At 43.5% G+C, this 17,522-nt stretch overlaps 1 protein-coding gene across 1 annotated transcript in view; it reads right to left on the minus strand.

Annotated features, from left to right (window-relative positions):
• Window positions 1-15,125, minus strand: part of MTMR2 (myotubularin related protein 2) — a 62,889-nt gene extending 47,764 nt beyond the window's left edge. Inside the window, exon 1 of the mRNA XM_059838589.1 lies at window positions 14,953-15,125. Coding sequence (XP_059694572.1) covers window positions 14,953-15,035 — 83 coding nt within the window. The 5' untranslated portion in view covers window positions 15,036-15,125. The remainder of the gene's footprint in view (window positions 1-14,952) is intronic.
• Window positions 15,126-17,522: the final 2,397 nt, after the last annotated feature.

A 17,522-nucleotide genomic window follows, 5' to 3' on the forward strand; every position in this document is an offset into this window, starting at 1 on the left:
CACAGGGCTTGAGAACACCTATTTTTTGTACCAATGTCTTAAAAATTAACCTGGCTCACTCCTATAAATAACACAACCAAAATCAGTAGTCAGTGATGAAAAAGCCACCTTTCTAGCACCTTCTTTATGAATATTCTATCTCTGTCAGCACAACAAGCAGCTGCTTCATTGCTCACAAAGATGTGCCAATTACTCAGACACCAACTGGCATGAGCTGCTCACACCATTTCTTCTGTATCAAACAGAATATTTTGTTTCAATAGTCACTGAACTGACAAAGAAAACAGGTGACAAAATGTACCACTGAGCAATACAGTTTCAGACACAGAGGTCATAAATGAGAAAAACACTGTAGAGGGCAAATTTCCATTTCCTCTCTTCCTGTTTTTTTAAAAGTTTCTCATTATGTACATTCCTAAAAATTAATCAAGGTGAAAACTGCAAATTAATGATGACGAGTGGCAAATACAATTTAATTTAAAGTCTCAGATGCCAAGAGAGCTGGGTCCAATTGATTTGAATTTACAGCAGGGCCATTGAATAGAAGCACTTGTAGCACTTGGGCAGTTCTCTTACAAGTATAAGGCTCCAGAGGTATTGAGGGCTCCCCGCTCACTTCCCAAACTCAGACCGACAACACTCCCTCCCCAATACTTCCAACACTCCTGTTTCTTCAGGAGAAGAAAAAGCTAATACTGAAAAATCTCCTGGGTCACATCAGAGCAGAGGGAGACAAACCAGTGCTTGTTCCCCATGAATATGACTCTGTCCTAGCCAGTACTGGCTGAACTGGCCTGGGACACCCAGCTGTTGCCCACATCAGACTCTCCCATTTGCAGCAGCTCTCCGTGGATCTGTGCGAAGGCTAAGTGGTCCCCATAGTCCTTATCTGTGTATACACACATACTCCTAAGGGTCCTCAGAAGTCCCTCATACACCCCTCTCCAGGCAAGCACTTGAAAGCTCTGTTGGCATCTTGCCGGATGCAATCAGGGCCTTGCAGCAGGAGCTGGGTACTCTGTGCTGGCTTCCAGCCTGCCACGAACAGGCTCTACTGCTGTAAATTAAGTTTTAGCATTTTAACACCATCCCTCCCAAAACAGGAATCCCACAGTGATGGGCACCACATGTGCCCATTATAAAAGGCTATGCCTTTCCCAAAGAGATTTCACTGACCAACAAAGAAGTGGTATCTTCAGTGATCTTAATTCTTCACAGTGAAATACAAAGTCAAAACAGACTAATTCTACCTAGACAACAAATGCCACAGGAAACTACCTATAGCATATGTAAGATGCAGCCTTACCCCTCTGAGCACCCAGTACCATCTTTTTAGGCACATGCAGGACAGACAGCTAGTAGTTTCAGGTGAGTTGACTGGAACTCACAATTCTTCTAAACATTTAAAGATCCCAGTTCAACCACTGCTTGACCTGTGACAACCTCAGAGAGGAAGAACCAAAAGCCATAAAAAAATATGCTTTTGAAGGAAAAAAAAGCACAGACTGCCAGGCTGCCTCCGGCATTCAGAGAAGGCATACATTTATATCACTTAATATTGTACTCTCACTATTTAAAAGGGCCATCAATGTCAAAGTTAACCATCATCTAAAAGAGAAGCCATTTTAGCAAACAAATCATGGTGCATGTATGTGACAGACCTAAAATAGCCCCCCATGCCACTTGCCTGAATGAAAAAGTCACTTCTGTTGCCAAGCAAAGCCGGGTCTCAGTCTGACTTCAATGTTCCAATGGAGGAAAATGACATTTTTTAAAAGTTGATCCTTCCAAGTAGCATCCTGAGCTGAATATACAGTACATCTTTTCCCATGAGCCATAAAGAAAATGCCCTATATTTTGACTGTGAACAAGCTTTTCTAGGAATGCAAATTTTGCTCTCAATAGTTACACAATGGACTACAGTGTCACAAGCACCGTTCGTGCTCCATTAGTCATTCTTTTATTTTTTTTTTTAACTGAAATTCACAAAAGGCCTACAGTGTGTGTAGAGTACTTGCAAAACAATAGGCTGATTGTTTAAAATATTTGCAAGATTCCAAGAATAAAGACCAACGCCCAAAGACAAACCAATATGCATCATATAATTAATAACAGCAAGGAGCCCACAGTACCATGCTCTCATGAGTCAACAATCCAGAAGGTAAAAACCAGGAAGGACAAGAGCTATGAGACCCCTGAATCAATACTCTCTGATCAGCACAAGAAAGATAACTACAAAATGATCCGTATTCATGAGAGGAACAAAAGGGAAGTTCAGTTTCTAACAAGCTCCCAGCTGGTATGGGATGATCCTCAGCTACAAGAGAAAAGAAGAAAAAAAAAATTCAAGAAATTGCTAGACTTCCGCAGGGAACTGACATTTTGACTCTGCTCTACCAATTTAATTTCAGCCCATATCCAGAGAGTGCAAAGTTAGTTCCTACCTTCTGAAAGCAGGCTGATAATGCAGTATTTTGGTCTCATTCCAGTTCCTAATGGAAATGTTTGGATTGCAAAATCCAGCCCAGCACAAGCACTTTTGCTCGCAGCATTATGAGTTTGGGCAGGGAGTTGCAGGCAAGGCAGGCATCCCACGTTCCCCAGGTGACACACAATGGAAAGGCAGCCCTGTCCATCTGGCTCTGCCCTAGGCCTTGGGAGGAAGGTCTGACAGACCTCCTAGAGATGGTGCACACATCTGGGTCTGTGCTCCAAAGCTTATGGGTTTACAACCACCAGCACAAGCCCTTAGCACTGACGATGAATCTAGCCTATAAAATGAAGAGAGGTTCAAAACACAACCCTGTTTACTGCCAACATAAACAAGGCTGTCTAGAGAACAGCACTCTCACCTGCTCTTCTCTGTGGCTTCCTACACGCTGGGTTATTGCTATGCTTCTTTTTGGCATCTCTGGTATTGTTCAGAAGAAGCTAGAGCCTTTGTTTTCAAATATCAAATGCTACAGAGGGCAGGACTAAACTAGAAATGAAGATCTTGCCTGCGCTGAGAAAACTATTTCTAGGTCAAAAAAATATGGCTGAGGTGGAGACATTCCAGCACCTCAGGCTTCAGATGGCTGAAGCAGTGCTGCACAGGGACAGACAGAATGCCATCAGGGAGATCGCTGATTGACAAGACGTCTGGCAAGAGATCTCCTGGGCTGCAATGAACCAGCACATGTCCTGACCTGCAGCTTTCTCCCTCAGACAGCCCAGGCAGCTGCCTCAGCCAAGGGAATCTCCATGCTGCATGACTGCTCTGGCAAAACGGGAACTCACTACTCCAACCTCAGGTGGCCCCTGGTGGTACAAGAACACCCATTGTCTGCTAGCCCTGCCTGTGGAAAATGCTGATTCCAGAGCTCAGGATGTCCTGTGGCAGAGAACTAAGACACCTGGGTGGTGCTGCTATCTCCTATATCAGAGAAAACTTGGATTTCCCACTGCCTCCCACAGGAAAAAGAGAGCTGGCAACATCCAACTGTCTCCACAAGTACTTTGAATAAAGACAAAAGCCATGATGGAAATCCTACATACAATTCAAAATCACCCTTGCAGTTAATCAATATTTATATCTACCTTATAAACACTGACATCCTTCCTCTAAAAACTTATCAAGCCAGAGATAGACATACAAGTAAAAAACTATCAGGATTTTGATGCAAATTCAGACATTCCCATGGCAATTTGCAAAATTAGTCCAGAACCAGAGAGCAAGGAGAAAGAAAAAAAAATGGAAACACAGAACAACAAATCTTTCATTTTCTTGTCAATTTTTATTTTTTAGGAAAAGTCTATTAACTTGTTAAAGGAAAGAAAGAGAAACAAGAATTGTATTAATGAGTACTTACCTTAGGACAGAAACAAGAACTCAATAAAAAGACAGATGTAACTTCTCTTTTACAATTTGTATTCTGGCAGCACCTCAATTTCTAGCTATGTACTAAGAACCAGTTGTGTTTAGATTAACCAAATATACGTGTACTTCTCACAGTTCATGTGCTGTCTCAGTTTTTTCTTTAGCTTCCTTCCTATGTCCCTATTTAAGAAACACCTTAGTTAGAACGTAACACATATTGTTAAACTTTCTGATTTTCTTTAAAACACATACCACACAACCCCCTCACCCCAATAAACCTAACACCCACAGGAATTAAAAATACCAGTGATTTACTAATCAATGACATTACTTGTTCCATCCTGGGAAAAATCAAAAGAAGGAGGAAAGGATGTATAAATATAGCCAATGTGGAGAGCCTTGTATCACCTAGCAAAACTGCAACACCTTGCTAAGCTTTCACAGACACTACGCAGCCATGTGCTCTGCCACATTCAGCTCAGAAAAAAAGACTGGGAACACCTTTATTCTGTTGACAGTTCAGCCCCTGCATGAAATCAGTCCCTAACAAAATCTAAAGGTTCAAGTCAGACAAGTACTCAATAATTCAGCAGCTTTATTTCCTGAAATTCCACCTAGGCCAACACAAGATGTTTCCAGAAACACAGAGCACTTGTGTGAGAAGTGAAGACTGAGAAGGGATTTCAGCAGTATCTCCCAGGTGGGTGCCAAGAGGATGGCACCACACTCCCCTGGTAGTGCCGAGCAACAGGATGAGAAGCAAGGCCCACAAACTAAAATACAAGAAGTTCCATCTTAACATGAAGAAGAACTTCAAGAGTACATGTTGAAAACAAAGGTCTTTCGAACTCTTCTGCCTTGCAGTGAAATGAGGAATACAAACTATGCAAGCTCATCTGAGGATTTTCTGTTCATCAGTTCTCACTCATCTGAAATGAGGGCTAAACTAAGATCACCCATAGCCACTTCCTCCTGCCACTTCTGCTTCCTTAAGCAGAAATCAGTGTATGTGAAAAACCAAGTAACTCAAAAAGGAGTAGGATCAATGAGGTCAGAATAGTTTGCCTCCGGCTCATGGATAACATGGGTGTGATTGCTTCTACTAAGCCAAGGGGACCCCAGGCAGTGGAGTTTAGACAGCTATTCAGCCTTCCTGGACTGGATCCTTTTCTTTGCTCTACTGAATTACTTGTGGAGTTTATTGATTCTGCTGAGGGTAGAGAGGTTTTAGATACCTACTTCCCATGGAGATACAGCAATCTGAACCAGCTCCTACCCTGGTTTCCTGAAGATCAGTGTCTTGTGAAAGAGTAGTTTGTATGAGAAAGTAAAGGGGAAGAAGTAAATGCAAAAATAACAGAATATAATGTATTTCTCCTACTTGAGAGAAGCCTTGTCCAAAACAATCTGCACATATTCATTATATCCTTCTCATCTAGGTATTCCCTTCTGCTGCAAATCAAATAAACTTTTTTTGTAAAGGAAAAACTGCTGTGCCCTCCCTTCCTATATCCATTTTTGCTTAAATGCAAAACTTGTCACAAGTTACTATTTTCACTCCTCTGCAACACAAGGCTAAAACTGTCTAAATGTTAGAAAAATTATCAGTGGACAAACTAGACAAATATATACATATACATGGAGAAACGGGGCTGAGGAAACCAGACTACAAATCTCTGCTCTCTTCTCAGTTACGAATATATTTAGTTAACATGTAAAAAAGAGGGATGCTGTGAGTTAAGAAATAGCTCCTTCCTCTTTTGGAGTTGAGAACAACCCAAATTCAATGCTCTCTTTGCCCTTACCACAATGATGGGGAGGGAGTTCTGTGTAGGTGGTCACATCTGAATTACTCACTGTAGGCTCTACTTAGAGTCACTGTGGAGAAACTGAGATGACTCATTGTCTACAAAATTGATTCTTTCTCATTGTCTTAAAAAATAAAAAAATTAAAAAAAAAAAAGAAAAACCACCAATCCAGAGACTACCAGAACTCTATGTTGACCCAATCAGATGAGAAAAATCTCATGCAGGATGCCTGTATTTTTCTGTATGAAAGGTGGAAGCAGAAAGTGGATTCTGAATGTGTAATCTAGAATCAGAGTATGTTTTAACAAAAAAAGGTGAACTCTGTCTTTCTGTGGTGCTGGAGACAGCAGTGATCAGCACAAGCTGTACCCAAACAGGTGGGAATACTGAAAACCCAAGACTGCTCTGCTGGCACAAACTCTGAACACATCCATAATAGTCCCCCCACATCCTCCTTCTCACACCCCAGTGTTTAAGGACTACTTTGTTAGCATGTTGCTTCACCTTTGAGGAAAAAGACTCGGGAAGTACTCCCTCATAAGGTGTGGGGGTTCATTTGCTGTGTGGGAGTGAGATATCAATTCTAAGACTGGAAGACACAGCCTTAATTTTCAAGAACAGTATACTCAAAAGTCAGCTTGGGTAGAATATGAACAGAAGAGCCCACATTTTTCATTTCTTTTCAGAGAAGTTCTACTTATAAGTGAGATGCTGATCAGTTTTGATTTGTTAAAAGGTATCCATCTGCTGTTAAATCAACTGATTTGGACAGTCATCCTTCAGCAGTTCATCTCTGGTACCACAGGTTCCAGTGACCTGCACTTACCTTCAGCATCTGCTCTCCACAGCAGGCAGGCCCTTCAAACTCACAACTGCACCGAACTCATTCCCAGCCTCCAGCCCTTTCCTGGGCAGATTTAGCAGAATCTGTTCATGAAGGCAATCCTGCTGCCAATGTGTGCAATCTTTCTCTTTGAGTAGACCACTGAGCAGCGATATCAATTGAAGTCAACAACAGGATTTATTAAAACAGCAATAAAAACAGCACAAATGCTTTATTTTCACTCAAGGCAGAAGGTAAAAATGAGGCTGTGGTTCAGCTCAGTAATTCATTTATCAGTTCATTTTGTACCGGGGTAAAAACACAACAAACACTTTGATCACAAAACATAAAGCAATGATCACAGGTATATTAACCTATGGGTTAACCTTTAGCCCTGCCATTCAGTACTGCCATTGTTCCTCATAGGCCATAAGCTTTGTAGTGAATTTTCAAGGCCTTGGGATGCGTCACTTTTGCTTTGCCTTTTCTCGGCCTGCTTGTAGCTTTGGTTTAACTGATTTAGGTGTGACTACAATTTCTGTAACTGGTCAGGCATGTATATCCCCTCTGTTTTATTCCTGTTTGTGTGTGGTACAACCACAGCTTTGCACAGACAACAGTAAAAAGCAGCTATTTTTTCTATACAGAATATTTACCACTAATGTAACTTTGTAAAAAGAAATACAACAGTCTGGTACCACAGCAGAGGACTTGAGAAGTGGAGACACAGGATGTGGCATGGAAGAGTAGAGGCACTGGATGAGAAACGGGGCACAGGCTTGGCATCTGAGACCACGGCCATAAACAAATCACCAACGGTCAACCAAAGAAATGCAGACCTGGAGCTCGACAAAACTGGCTTCAGAAATAACAAAGAGAACAAAGAAATGGTGTCTAATACCCATAAAAGCAACAACGTATAGCAAAAAACTCAGATGCAATGTGGAACTGCAGCCCAATGAAGAAAAAAGACAGGTGCAAAGTTGTTTCACCAAACATACTAAAATGACCCCAGGTGGATCCTACAGGAAAGAGAGAAAAAGAGAAAGAAAGAAAGAGAGAAAATAAAGGAGAGAAAGGAGAGAAAGCAACATGATGAATCTCATACCTTTCCCAAGAAAGTATTCCAGATGCTGACAGTTTGCTCCAACACCCACTACTACCAGAATAAATCAGCAACCTTGGAACCCAGAGGAGTAGAAGAGAGGTGAACCTAACACCAGGAAGAGGGATAGAAACCAACAACTAAAGGTACAACAGTTTTAACTGCATTATTATTCTTTATTTTTCTGTAATAATTGCATTTGGATTACTTGTGATTAGACTTCCAAAAATTCAGTTACACTAAGAATAAATTCTTTGCTATATAAAAACACACTGCCTTTTTGGCAGTGAACAAGGTTTTGAGTGTAACACTTTGTCTGGACATGCAGTCTTCACATCACAGTAAATAACTCCAGATAAAAATTTTGTTTCATTCTAAACAGGTGTTGCCAGTCTTCCCAGAAAAAAGAAATAAAAACCCCATAAACTACTGTTTTTCCAAACAGTTCAGCAGAAATATGATCACGCACCCATACCTGACCCAGACCAGATTTGAATCATTGGGTGACCTAGCAATAATGGTTCTGAAGCCATGGCCAGAACACTACAGAAGCCAGATCTGTAAAGTGGGAGCATTTTTAAGGAGCTAACAAAATTACTAGAAAATCACCTTGAAGGGGTTATGGACTCAAAAACTGCTAACACTTTCTCTTCATCAAATATATAAGGGTTTAGAAAGCAATGGCAAAGAATTCACGTAGCAGAGAAGCAAGAGAGAAACAAAAAAAAGAGCTACCTTGAAATCACTGGAAAATTACTGAGTGAGAACATTCTCTGGCAAAAGTAACTACAGACGGTAGGAAAGGGAAAAGCAAATACTTGAAAAGTTCCACTGATTTTTTTTGTTGCTGTCTTTCACTGATTTTTTTTCTTCAATTAGCTCCCAGTACTGGGGCAATAAAAAAGCAAGATGCTATTTCAGTTAAAAATGAAGATGGGGTAATTACTGTGACAATGTCTCTCCTGTATGCTCACTTCCCTGGGTTATCCCAGTCATCTCCAGAAACCAACCACTTAATTCCCTTCCTGTCACACTCTTCCCTCCTGGTGGAACGGGCTTCCCACAGACAATTAAAAAGACTTTTTCATGAGGTGTATTATAACTACACTTATACATAACACCCATATATCAAGGTGACCTCTGGACTGTTTCCTTCATTTCTTAGGAAGGCCTGTTGTTTGTTTTCCTTGACTAAGCTTTCTGGTAACACAGAATATCCTGAACTGGAAGGGACCCACAAGGATCAAGTCCAGCTCCTGAGTCAACAAAAGCCCTTTATGGATCACGTATCTTTTTACACTGCTGATACCCTCAGAACTGAAAAACCAGTAAACCAGCAAAGCAGGTAATCAGGAAAAGATTAATGAAAAAGAAGATATGGACAATTGATCTGCTGAGCCATTAAAGAGGTATTATGACCTTTCCAAATGCAGTTCTTGCCTGTAGACATGAGGTATAAAAGAATTAGCAAAGGGAGATAACAAAACATCAGAAATAGGTAACAAAATATGTTCAAGACAGGTGTTAACCTATCAGGAGCACAATAGGAACTGACAGGAATTGTGTAATTTGACACTGTCAGGTCACCCACAATCTTCAAGTTCAGGTTCTGTGATTGCAGCCATGCTGTAAATAGCCTGTAGTTAAGGAACTACGTGTACAACTCAGCGCTGTCTAGCAAAGAGACTGCTAGTCAACACAGCATTACCATCTCTCTTCAGAGAAGGCAGTGCTTGATGGGACCCAGGAGAGTCGTGTTCTGAGCCCAGCTTCACTCCTCGCCAGTTGCAGATCTTGCCTCATGCCTGAACTGCAGCTTCTCATCCCATCCTTAGACTTTCTCATGCTGTGCCCAATCTCTTAGCAAGGAGTCTCAGTACTCAACTGCACTTCCAAGAACTTAGTAAAATTAACCACCAGGCATTATTAAAAATAGAGTAGTCCTGGCTTAGGCACAATTAAATAGCTGGTCCCCATCTCGTCAACACAGAAAGCATCACCATCTGTAGAGCAGCTAGAACTACAATACTGCAAATTCCTGTGAGGCTTTTAAACACCAGTGTAACCTTAATTACAACACAATGAACAGGTGAGTGTCAATCATGTTTTATATTCTCAAATGGAAAATATGCTTAAACCCAAATATTTTTGCCATCAATAAAAAGCATTTTATTGAATGGTCAGAACTGGGACCAAGAGATGTGCATGTGCCAGACAGAGGAAAACTTTTAAGCTGAAGGTCTCGCACTCTGGGACCAGTAGAAATGGTTTCTGCTGAATGCAGAAGCAGAAATGTGCATGGCAAAGATTGCTAGCAAAAATAATTTGTGAATTCTTTAGAGACAATGGTTTCTCTTCACTGCTATAAATTAAAAGCTCTAAATTCCTTTTCACTAAATGTTATTTTCATTATTTTCTGCCCCAAACCCTGAGATTATTAAAAAGATTCCCCTCATTTTACAGATCTATATGCAGGCAGAACTGCTATTTAACTTCACAATACACAGTACACCAGAAAAAAACACCCCAGTCTCAGAATGGACTTCAGTTGCAAGTAAGGGTTAGAAATTATCACTCATTTATTAAAATCAATGATAATGAGCCCATCTGGAGTCGCTAATTGGTTGTAGGCTTAGTGTCAAGTTCCTGAGATGCAAAACCAGTTCATTATCAACACTCAGCCAGCAATGTACTTGTCTTTAATGTAACAACCTTGCTTTGCACTTACAAGAAATCAAATGCAAGAAATGCTCTCAAAGCCCATGAGGAAAAAGACAGCTACTCGCATTTCACCAAACACCAGAACTGGCAAAAATCTTCCCTTTCAAACTCTAACTTCAATGACTCATCACAAAACAACTCAATCAGCAAAGCTCACACATCTGGTAGCAATGTGGTGCTACAGCTAAAGCCCTCCTCAGCCAACAGCTCACAGACCCAACTCCTTCCAGCATCACTCTCACCCACGGGGAAAGAATTCCTTCAACACAGCCTTAAATCAGACCAGGTACTGACAGAGCCTTATTTGAGTCAAGGGGGGAGTTCCATATCTCATGGAGTTACTGGTTCAACAGACCTCGCTGCACTGATTTACACCGAGTTTATGTTTTCAGACTTATCCCTGCAAACACAAAGACAAGGAGCATGATTGCTCTCATATGCTTCAGTAAAAGTGCAGTGCATCAGATCCACCGTGTCTGCAGACCTCTGTGGATGATAAACACCAGAACAAAGGTGATAACAAGCAACCAAGAAAGCCGTAACATCAAGCACTGCTACAGTCATGCTGCTGGGAAACATTTACCCACTGCCTTATCTTTCTCTAATTTTATACTGATGTTGAAATATCACTGAAATCTCCTATAGCAGTTTTTTTACAGTACAATCACCTCCACACTTCTGCACAGGCAACACAAATTTATCTTCAGCAGACCTAACAGAAAGCCTCTTAGCTATCTTATTGGACCATTGTTCAGACTGAACTGTGATATGCTTTTTCTGAGGAATACAGAGAGTTGTATGCTCATTCAGAAACTACAGAACATAACCACGTAGGCTGCATGAACAAAATGCCTAAACACTTCTCATGGAAAGTAAATATAATAAGTTTGCTACTACTTTTTTCCCTAAAGTCATGTGTTCTGCTGAAGTCATACACAACTCTATCTGGCTTTCCCTTCACAGAAGGGAAAGATCGTGGTAGAATTTTGTTGGCTGTCCCTTTGAATTCCAGAGGTCAGACAGTCCGTATGCAACCTCAAATCTGCAAAAACAACAATACAACAAACCACCCACAAATTCATTTTAAGAATGGTCTTGGAAGAAATCTGAATAACGAGCACAGCTGAACTGTGTTTATCACTCACTCACCTAGGATGCTCAGGCCATTCTACGGATATAAAAGCAGTCCATAACATTGAGAAAAGCTCGCTCTTCTGGACATAACCATACTGTAGCTCATCAAATGTCTGAATCAGTGTTTTACCTCACTCCTTCTTCTGTCTCACGGATTGTTCCTGGACAGACAATGCAGACACACAAGCACTCCTTGCAAGCTGCTAGTCAAATACCACCACAGCTCTTTATGAGTAACTGGCTCATGGTCATGTGTCTTCCATGAGAACAGGATGGAAGGGGAATGTCCACCCTAAGTACTGACCTCTGGAAACCACAGAGAGCTGCAGAATGCGGTGCTGTGCCACACAAAGCCAGCACTGGGTGAGACGGCTGAGACTTGAAAAGCAGAACAGCTGTTTCAGCATAACCATGAGGGCAGCTGATTAGCTGTGACCTGCTCATCTGAAACTAACTCGGTATTTTCACAGAGAGTTGGCAATTTTTTACCCTGTACAAGCAACTACACTGTAAGTCTCATTAGTTTTTCAAATGTTTTTCTAGTTGGGACAGAAAGTAGGTAACATTTGTTTAATTATTCCTGCATCTTCCTCAAGGACCACAGGTAGTGCACATTACTAGGGTCTACTAAAATATCAAAGCAACTTTCACTGTCAAATTCCTTATTGCCATATCTCACATGCTTTATTAAAAGACAAACCTATAATGTTCTTCAAGACACTTATTCAAATGTGAGCAGCCTTATGTATAAGTAAACTCTATCAAGCATGTCTCCTTGAGGAGCTAGATCTTAAGTAACTCTAGAAATAATAATAACACTTCCAACCAGGAGCTGAGAAAATCTAAAGAATGCACTGCTGTATGTATTTCATATTAACATCTTTCCAAGTCTTCTAAATCTTGCATAAAACAATTCAGTAACTACAACTCAATAAGGCTTCACATGGCTAGGTAATGGTGATTCTGGGATGAGTGACCTTTGAGTCATATTTTCATTTTTGTTCCTTTTAAATAAAATGAATTATCAAAACTGATGACAGCATCCTCATGATTCATTGTGTTCCTCACATCACCCCCAAAGTTAACTTCTTTTTAAACAAAATCATTTGGTGAAAATGTGTCATAGGTTACAATTTGAAGCCAGTCTAGCTGTTAGATCACAATCACAGAGATTAAAATATTTCAATGCATACAAATAGTCCAATTACCTTCAGAGAATTATTCTGATGTACAAAATCAAATTGCAATACAGCTTTAAAGAAAAAAAAAGCCTGATGATAATCAGTCTACTGTCCAATTCATAGACAAACATTTATTTGTGCATATGCATCACTGAATTGGCAAGGGAAGCTGATAATAAACATTCTGAAGGTCACCAGCCATCTCTCATTACAAGACCTTAGTTTTATTTTCTTGCAATTTTGCCCTAACCTTGAACCATTTCAACTAAAAAGTTTCACAGCACACACCAACTCAAGCTTAGGGTATTTTTATTAATAATTACTGATGAAAAACATTAATCTATTTCAAAGACCCATATTTTGTCTGGAGTACATTAAACCCTCCCAACTGGCTAGCTTTCTTCTACAGGCTCTAGATGTTCAAGCAGAGACTTGAGATTCTGAAAGCTTTTGAATAAGCCTTTTTTTCATCCCAACAAATCTGTTAAGAGTCTGGGCCTTTCCAGGGCTCGGAGGACACAGCCTTGTGCATGCTCAACAGCAACAGATTTATCATCTCAATTTCCCCACGGTTCCATCTGTGCAGGACATGCTGCTGAGAGGCTCAACAGGAGCTTCCTTGTAGCCACTGGCTCTTCTGAGTTAAGCTCTTTTTAGTGTCCACAGGCCTCTTACAGTGAATGACCTCCAGATGGGTCCAAGTTGCCTGAGCTGATGCAGAGATAAAAAGAAGAATATACTGGCTCAGTTAGGTAAGGCGGAAAGAAGCCTGCAGGTTCTGGCAGGGCACTGGTAGAACTGCGCAAGGAAACCAGTACAGAGAGCAGGGAACAGAAGAATTTGATGAGGAAGGGTGAAATGAGGGTCAGGAGCCATGAAGGACTCAAGCATGAAGAAACCCAAGTGCAAACTGGGCGCTGCCTGTCCAGCAGCTGGGTAACAGCCAAGCATGGCAGTTTTGAGATTTCTGCCAACAAAGTGGCCACCGGGATCTTGGGTTCTAAGAACAGAGGCAGAGCCAGAAGATCCAGGGAAGGATCCCCCTCTTCTCAGCTTTCAGTACAGCATTTCTGGAATACTTCATCCAGGTATTAGCCTCACAGTGCAGGAAAGTCACAAGGGAGCTAGAGGGAGTAGAGGGAAGCACTACTGGGATAGCAGGGCTGGAGCACCCTGCCTGTGTGGAAAGACTGGGGAGAGACTGCTTTAGGGGGACCAAAAAAGCAGCCCCAGTGCCACCAGTGCCAGTGGAGAATACACAGGAAATACCAGTGGGCTGTCCAGTCTGTGAGCACTTCATCTTTGTAGGTTTTCAAGACCAAATTGGGTAAAAAATCTGATCTTAAAGCTGTCTCTGGTATGGGAGTGGGAGGCTGGAGTCAGGGATGCTGAGATCTCTTCACCCTGAGTTATTCAGTGATCCTACAAGTTGGGCATGGCAAGGGCAGCCAGAATGGGACAACACAACTTTCAGCAGCCATCAGGATATCCTGCTCCCAGGCTCTACCACAACACCAGGGCTTCCCACACCACCAACCCTATCAGTCTCTCAGTGCCTGCCCTTGCTACCCTACTGCAACCTTCTCCATCAAACACGAGGCCCAAGCAGGATGTGCTTTCAGTCACTAAATTCAAATTTCACTGGTAGCTCATGGACGGTGGGAAGAATACAAGTCTCCTTTTGGCTTCCGTGGCTTAAGGACCTTGAATATTACCCACATGGCACTACAAGCCATTCAGACCACAAAGTAAGGCTCTCAGAAAAAAACCATGGTGGCAAAACCACAGAGGCTCAACACGCCACAGAAAATGTGCTCCTGAAGAGGACAAGGCCTGGCGTGGGCCCGGCAGCGTGCCGAAAGGCAGCTCCCGAGGGGGTGCCGCGCCCGCCCTTCCAGCACCGCTCACCTGTGCTGCCCATCTCCCAAATCCCTCCACCGCAGGTACCAAGGGCAGGGGCACTGCTCTGCCCATGCAGGGATTTACCAAGAGCCTGGTGGAGGTAGCATCTCCTGCCCTGCTTAAAGGCCTGAAAGAGAGAGCAGCTGTGCCGCAGCCGAGCAGAGTCCACGCCTGCCTTCCTGCTCCGTCACCCCACAGCCACCCCCAGCGCAGGTACACCCCAGCAGGAGAGACCCGACCGCGGGGAAGCGCAGGAGGCTCCCGCCCACGAAGGGAGCAAGCAGCACCAGCTCCATCCCTCCGCTTTCCTTTCCCCTGACGGCCCCTCCCCGCTCCCTCCCTCTGTCCCCACGCCCCGCGGTGCTCCCCGGCCGCCGAGCCCCGCAGGCGGGGGCGATGGCTCTGCGGCGGGCGGTACCTGGACAGGGAGTCGCCGCTGGGCGGCCGCGCCGCCGCCGCCCGCCCGGCGCCCAGGCTCTCGCAGCTGGAGCTCCCCTCCATGCCGGGCGGCCCCGCGGCGGGCGGTGTCCCCGCGTCCCTCAGCCCCGCGGCCGGCGCCCGGCGGGGCGGGAAGCGGCCATGCTGGCCCGGCGTGCCGCGCGGGGGGCGGGCCGAGGCGGGGCGCTGAGGGGGCCGAGCCGCCGCGGGCTGCGGGAGCGGGGCCCGCCCGCGGGTGGGCGCGGGGCTTGGGTCGCCAGGGTGCGGAGTGGGCCGCGATGCCTCTTTGTGTCCTCTTGAGAACCGAGGGAAGGTGTCAGCTCCCGGGTTCCATCTCCGGAGCACGGTGGTCGTTCCTAAGGGCAAAGAAGTGGTCTCTCTCAGGCATCGCTCTTGAAGTCAGCTCACCTGCGTTAGGCTTTCCAGTTGAGTTGTGTACCCACAGTTAAAACAATTGTGCTGCTCACATTTGTAATTGCCCTGTCTGCTGGAGAACCCTCACGGAGTCTATCCCTGGAGTGGGTGCAGCAGGGGCTGTGGAAGGTCACAATCACAGCAGGCGCGGCTGCGGGCCGCTGGCACGGATCCTCTGCGAAGTCACCCGACGGACAGCTCGAATGCATCCATGGCGATCTGTGTCCCGAAGGCTTTGCAGGCACAGTTCGGTATCAAGTGTTCCGCAGGAAGGGCCATGGTATGCCCAGTTCCTTGAAGCTATCAAAGAGCGGGAGAAAAGCCCTTGGCATTGCTTACAAAGACTGAGGGACTGCATCTTAAGCTTCTCATATCAGTGATGCAGATGTCTTTCAAATGTTTAGCTGTTTGGGCAAGAATCTCATGAGGCAAAAAGAATGAACCACTGGGTTAGGAGGCTGGTGGGTTTCCAGAAAGACTTGCATGTTGGCAAGCAGCACCTGATGTCAGGAGCATCCGTTCAGATGGACCTTCCTGTTTAAATACTACCTCAAAATAGGATAAACCCTGTGTCTTCTAAACATTTGTATACTTGTGGCTGTAGAATGGTTACCGAAATACCATCCCACTTCATGCTCCAAGAAGTAAATTAGCTGATGTGTTTCTCTCTCTTGTTTCCCATTTTGTTCCTGCTGTCAGAAGTCATGCAGGATGCTGAAGCAGGCTTGTAGCATCCCCACCTGAGACTGCATGATCCAGCTGTGAAACTGCCTCTGTTGCTCTTTCCTTTAGTCTCTATCAGCTGCTGTTGAGCAAGGTTGATGTGGGATGGTTTTGAAGCAGGTTTAAACTTGAAAATGCAGTTTAGTTGAAGCAGGGTTTATTTTTGTATTTTTCATTTGATCCTCTGAGCAAAACGTTACCAAATTGGCAAATAAGTTTTGGGGGAGGGTAGGTTTCAGCCTAGAAAATTGAGTTCCTGGAGGCTTTTCTAAAATGAAAACTCTATTTTATGGTTAACAGTGAGATCCTTGTTCAAAAAATAAGCTAATTGCTAGTGGTTTATTGCAGTGTTAAAATCCAAACAAAATGGCTCGACATTACAATTGAAAATCATTTCAGTTGAAAAATCCATAGGCTGTGCTGATTTTGTACCAGTTATAAAATTATTTTAAATGTTCATCTTTTTTCCTCCTCTCTGGTTAGGGGCAATGAACATTTTAGAAGCACCATTTATTAATAAAAACCGAGGTATGAATGGCAAACTGTCTCTCTGCCTCTTCTGTTTAGCTTTCCATCCACACCTGTGTCCGGCGAGCAGATGGTGTCCTCTGTGGGGACATGCAGGCAGGGGGTGCTGTGGCAGTGGTCCTTCAGCATCTTTGCTGAGCAGTCAGGCAGTTCCTGGTAGCCTTTTCCCACTGGTGTGCTCCCTTCCCAGCCCTTCCGGGGATGGAGTTCCTGGCGGTAGTAACCCTTGGGAGAGGTCAGCGCTGTAGAACCAGCACAAAACAGTGTCTCCCATTCAAATCTTATCAAATTGCCTTGTGGTGAGTTGGTACTACTTCTGTCCCTCTGCTAAGCTTAGTCTGATAAAGGTGCAGTTGTTTAAAAAAGTCAAGTAGGAATAAAAACAATATATAAGCCTCCATTGCTATGTGGAAGTATTAGAATGCCTTCCTTTCTTCCTAATTTGCTATTGATGTGGCATCTCTAAGTAGTTTATTGATGAAGTGCTCTATTTGCTTTTCACTGCCCTGTTTTGTTCTTGGCCTTATCCCCAGGGCCTGTGAAACCCTTTAGAAATTCCCACTGGTGCTTTGTAAATGAGAACAAAGCTAATCACCTCCTGCATCTCTCCTGCTGCTGAAAGAAACTAGCTGTCTGCTCAGTGAGTCTTTCTGCTCAACAATACCACATTTTCAAAGTCAGTCAGAATATTCTCTCTGTGAAGTGTGTTTCCTCAGGGCGCTTAAAAGTGATGGAGAATTAAATAAAGGCCTGACATAACCAAAACCAATTAAGGACAATTCACAAGACTGTTGTATAACTGATGCAAAATAAGTGTCCTTCAGTCTGTTAACCTACTTTTGCTTGCCACATCCCCTACCATTATCTTACAAGTATTATCATTTG

The sequence above is a fragment of the Haemorhous mexicanus genome, chromosome 2 (genome assembly GCF_027477595.1).
Source record: "Haemorhous mexicanus isolate bHaeMex1 chromosome 2, bHaeMex1.pri, whole genome shotgun sequence".
In the NCBI taxonomy this organism is placed as follows: Eukaryota; Metazoa; Chordata; class Aves; order Passeriformes; family Fringillidae; genus Haemorhous; species Haemorhous mexicanus.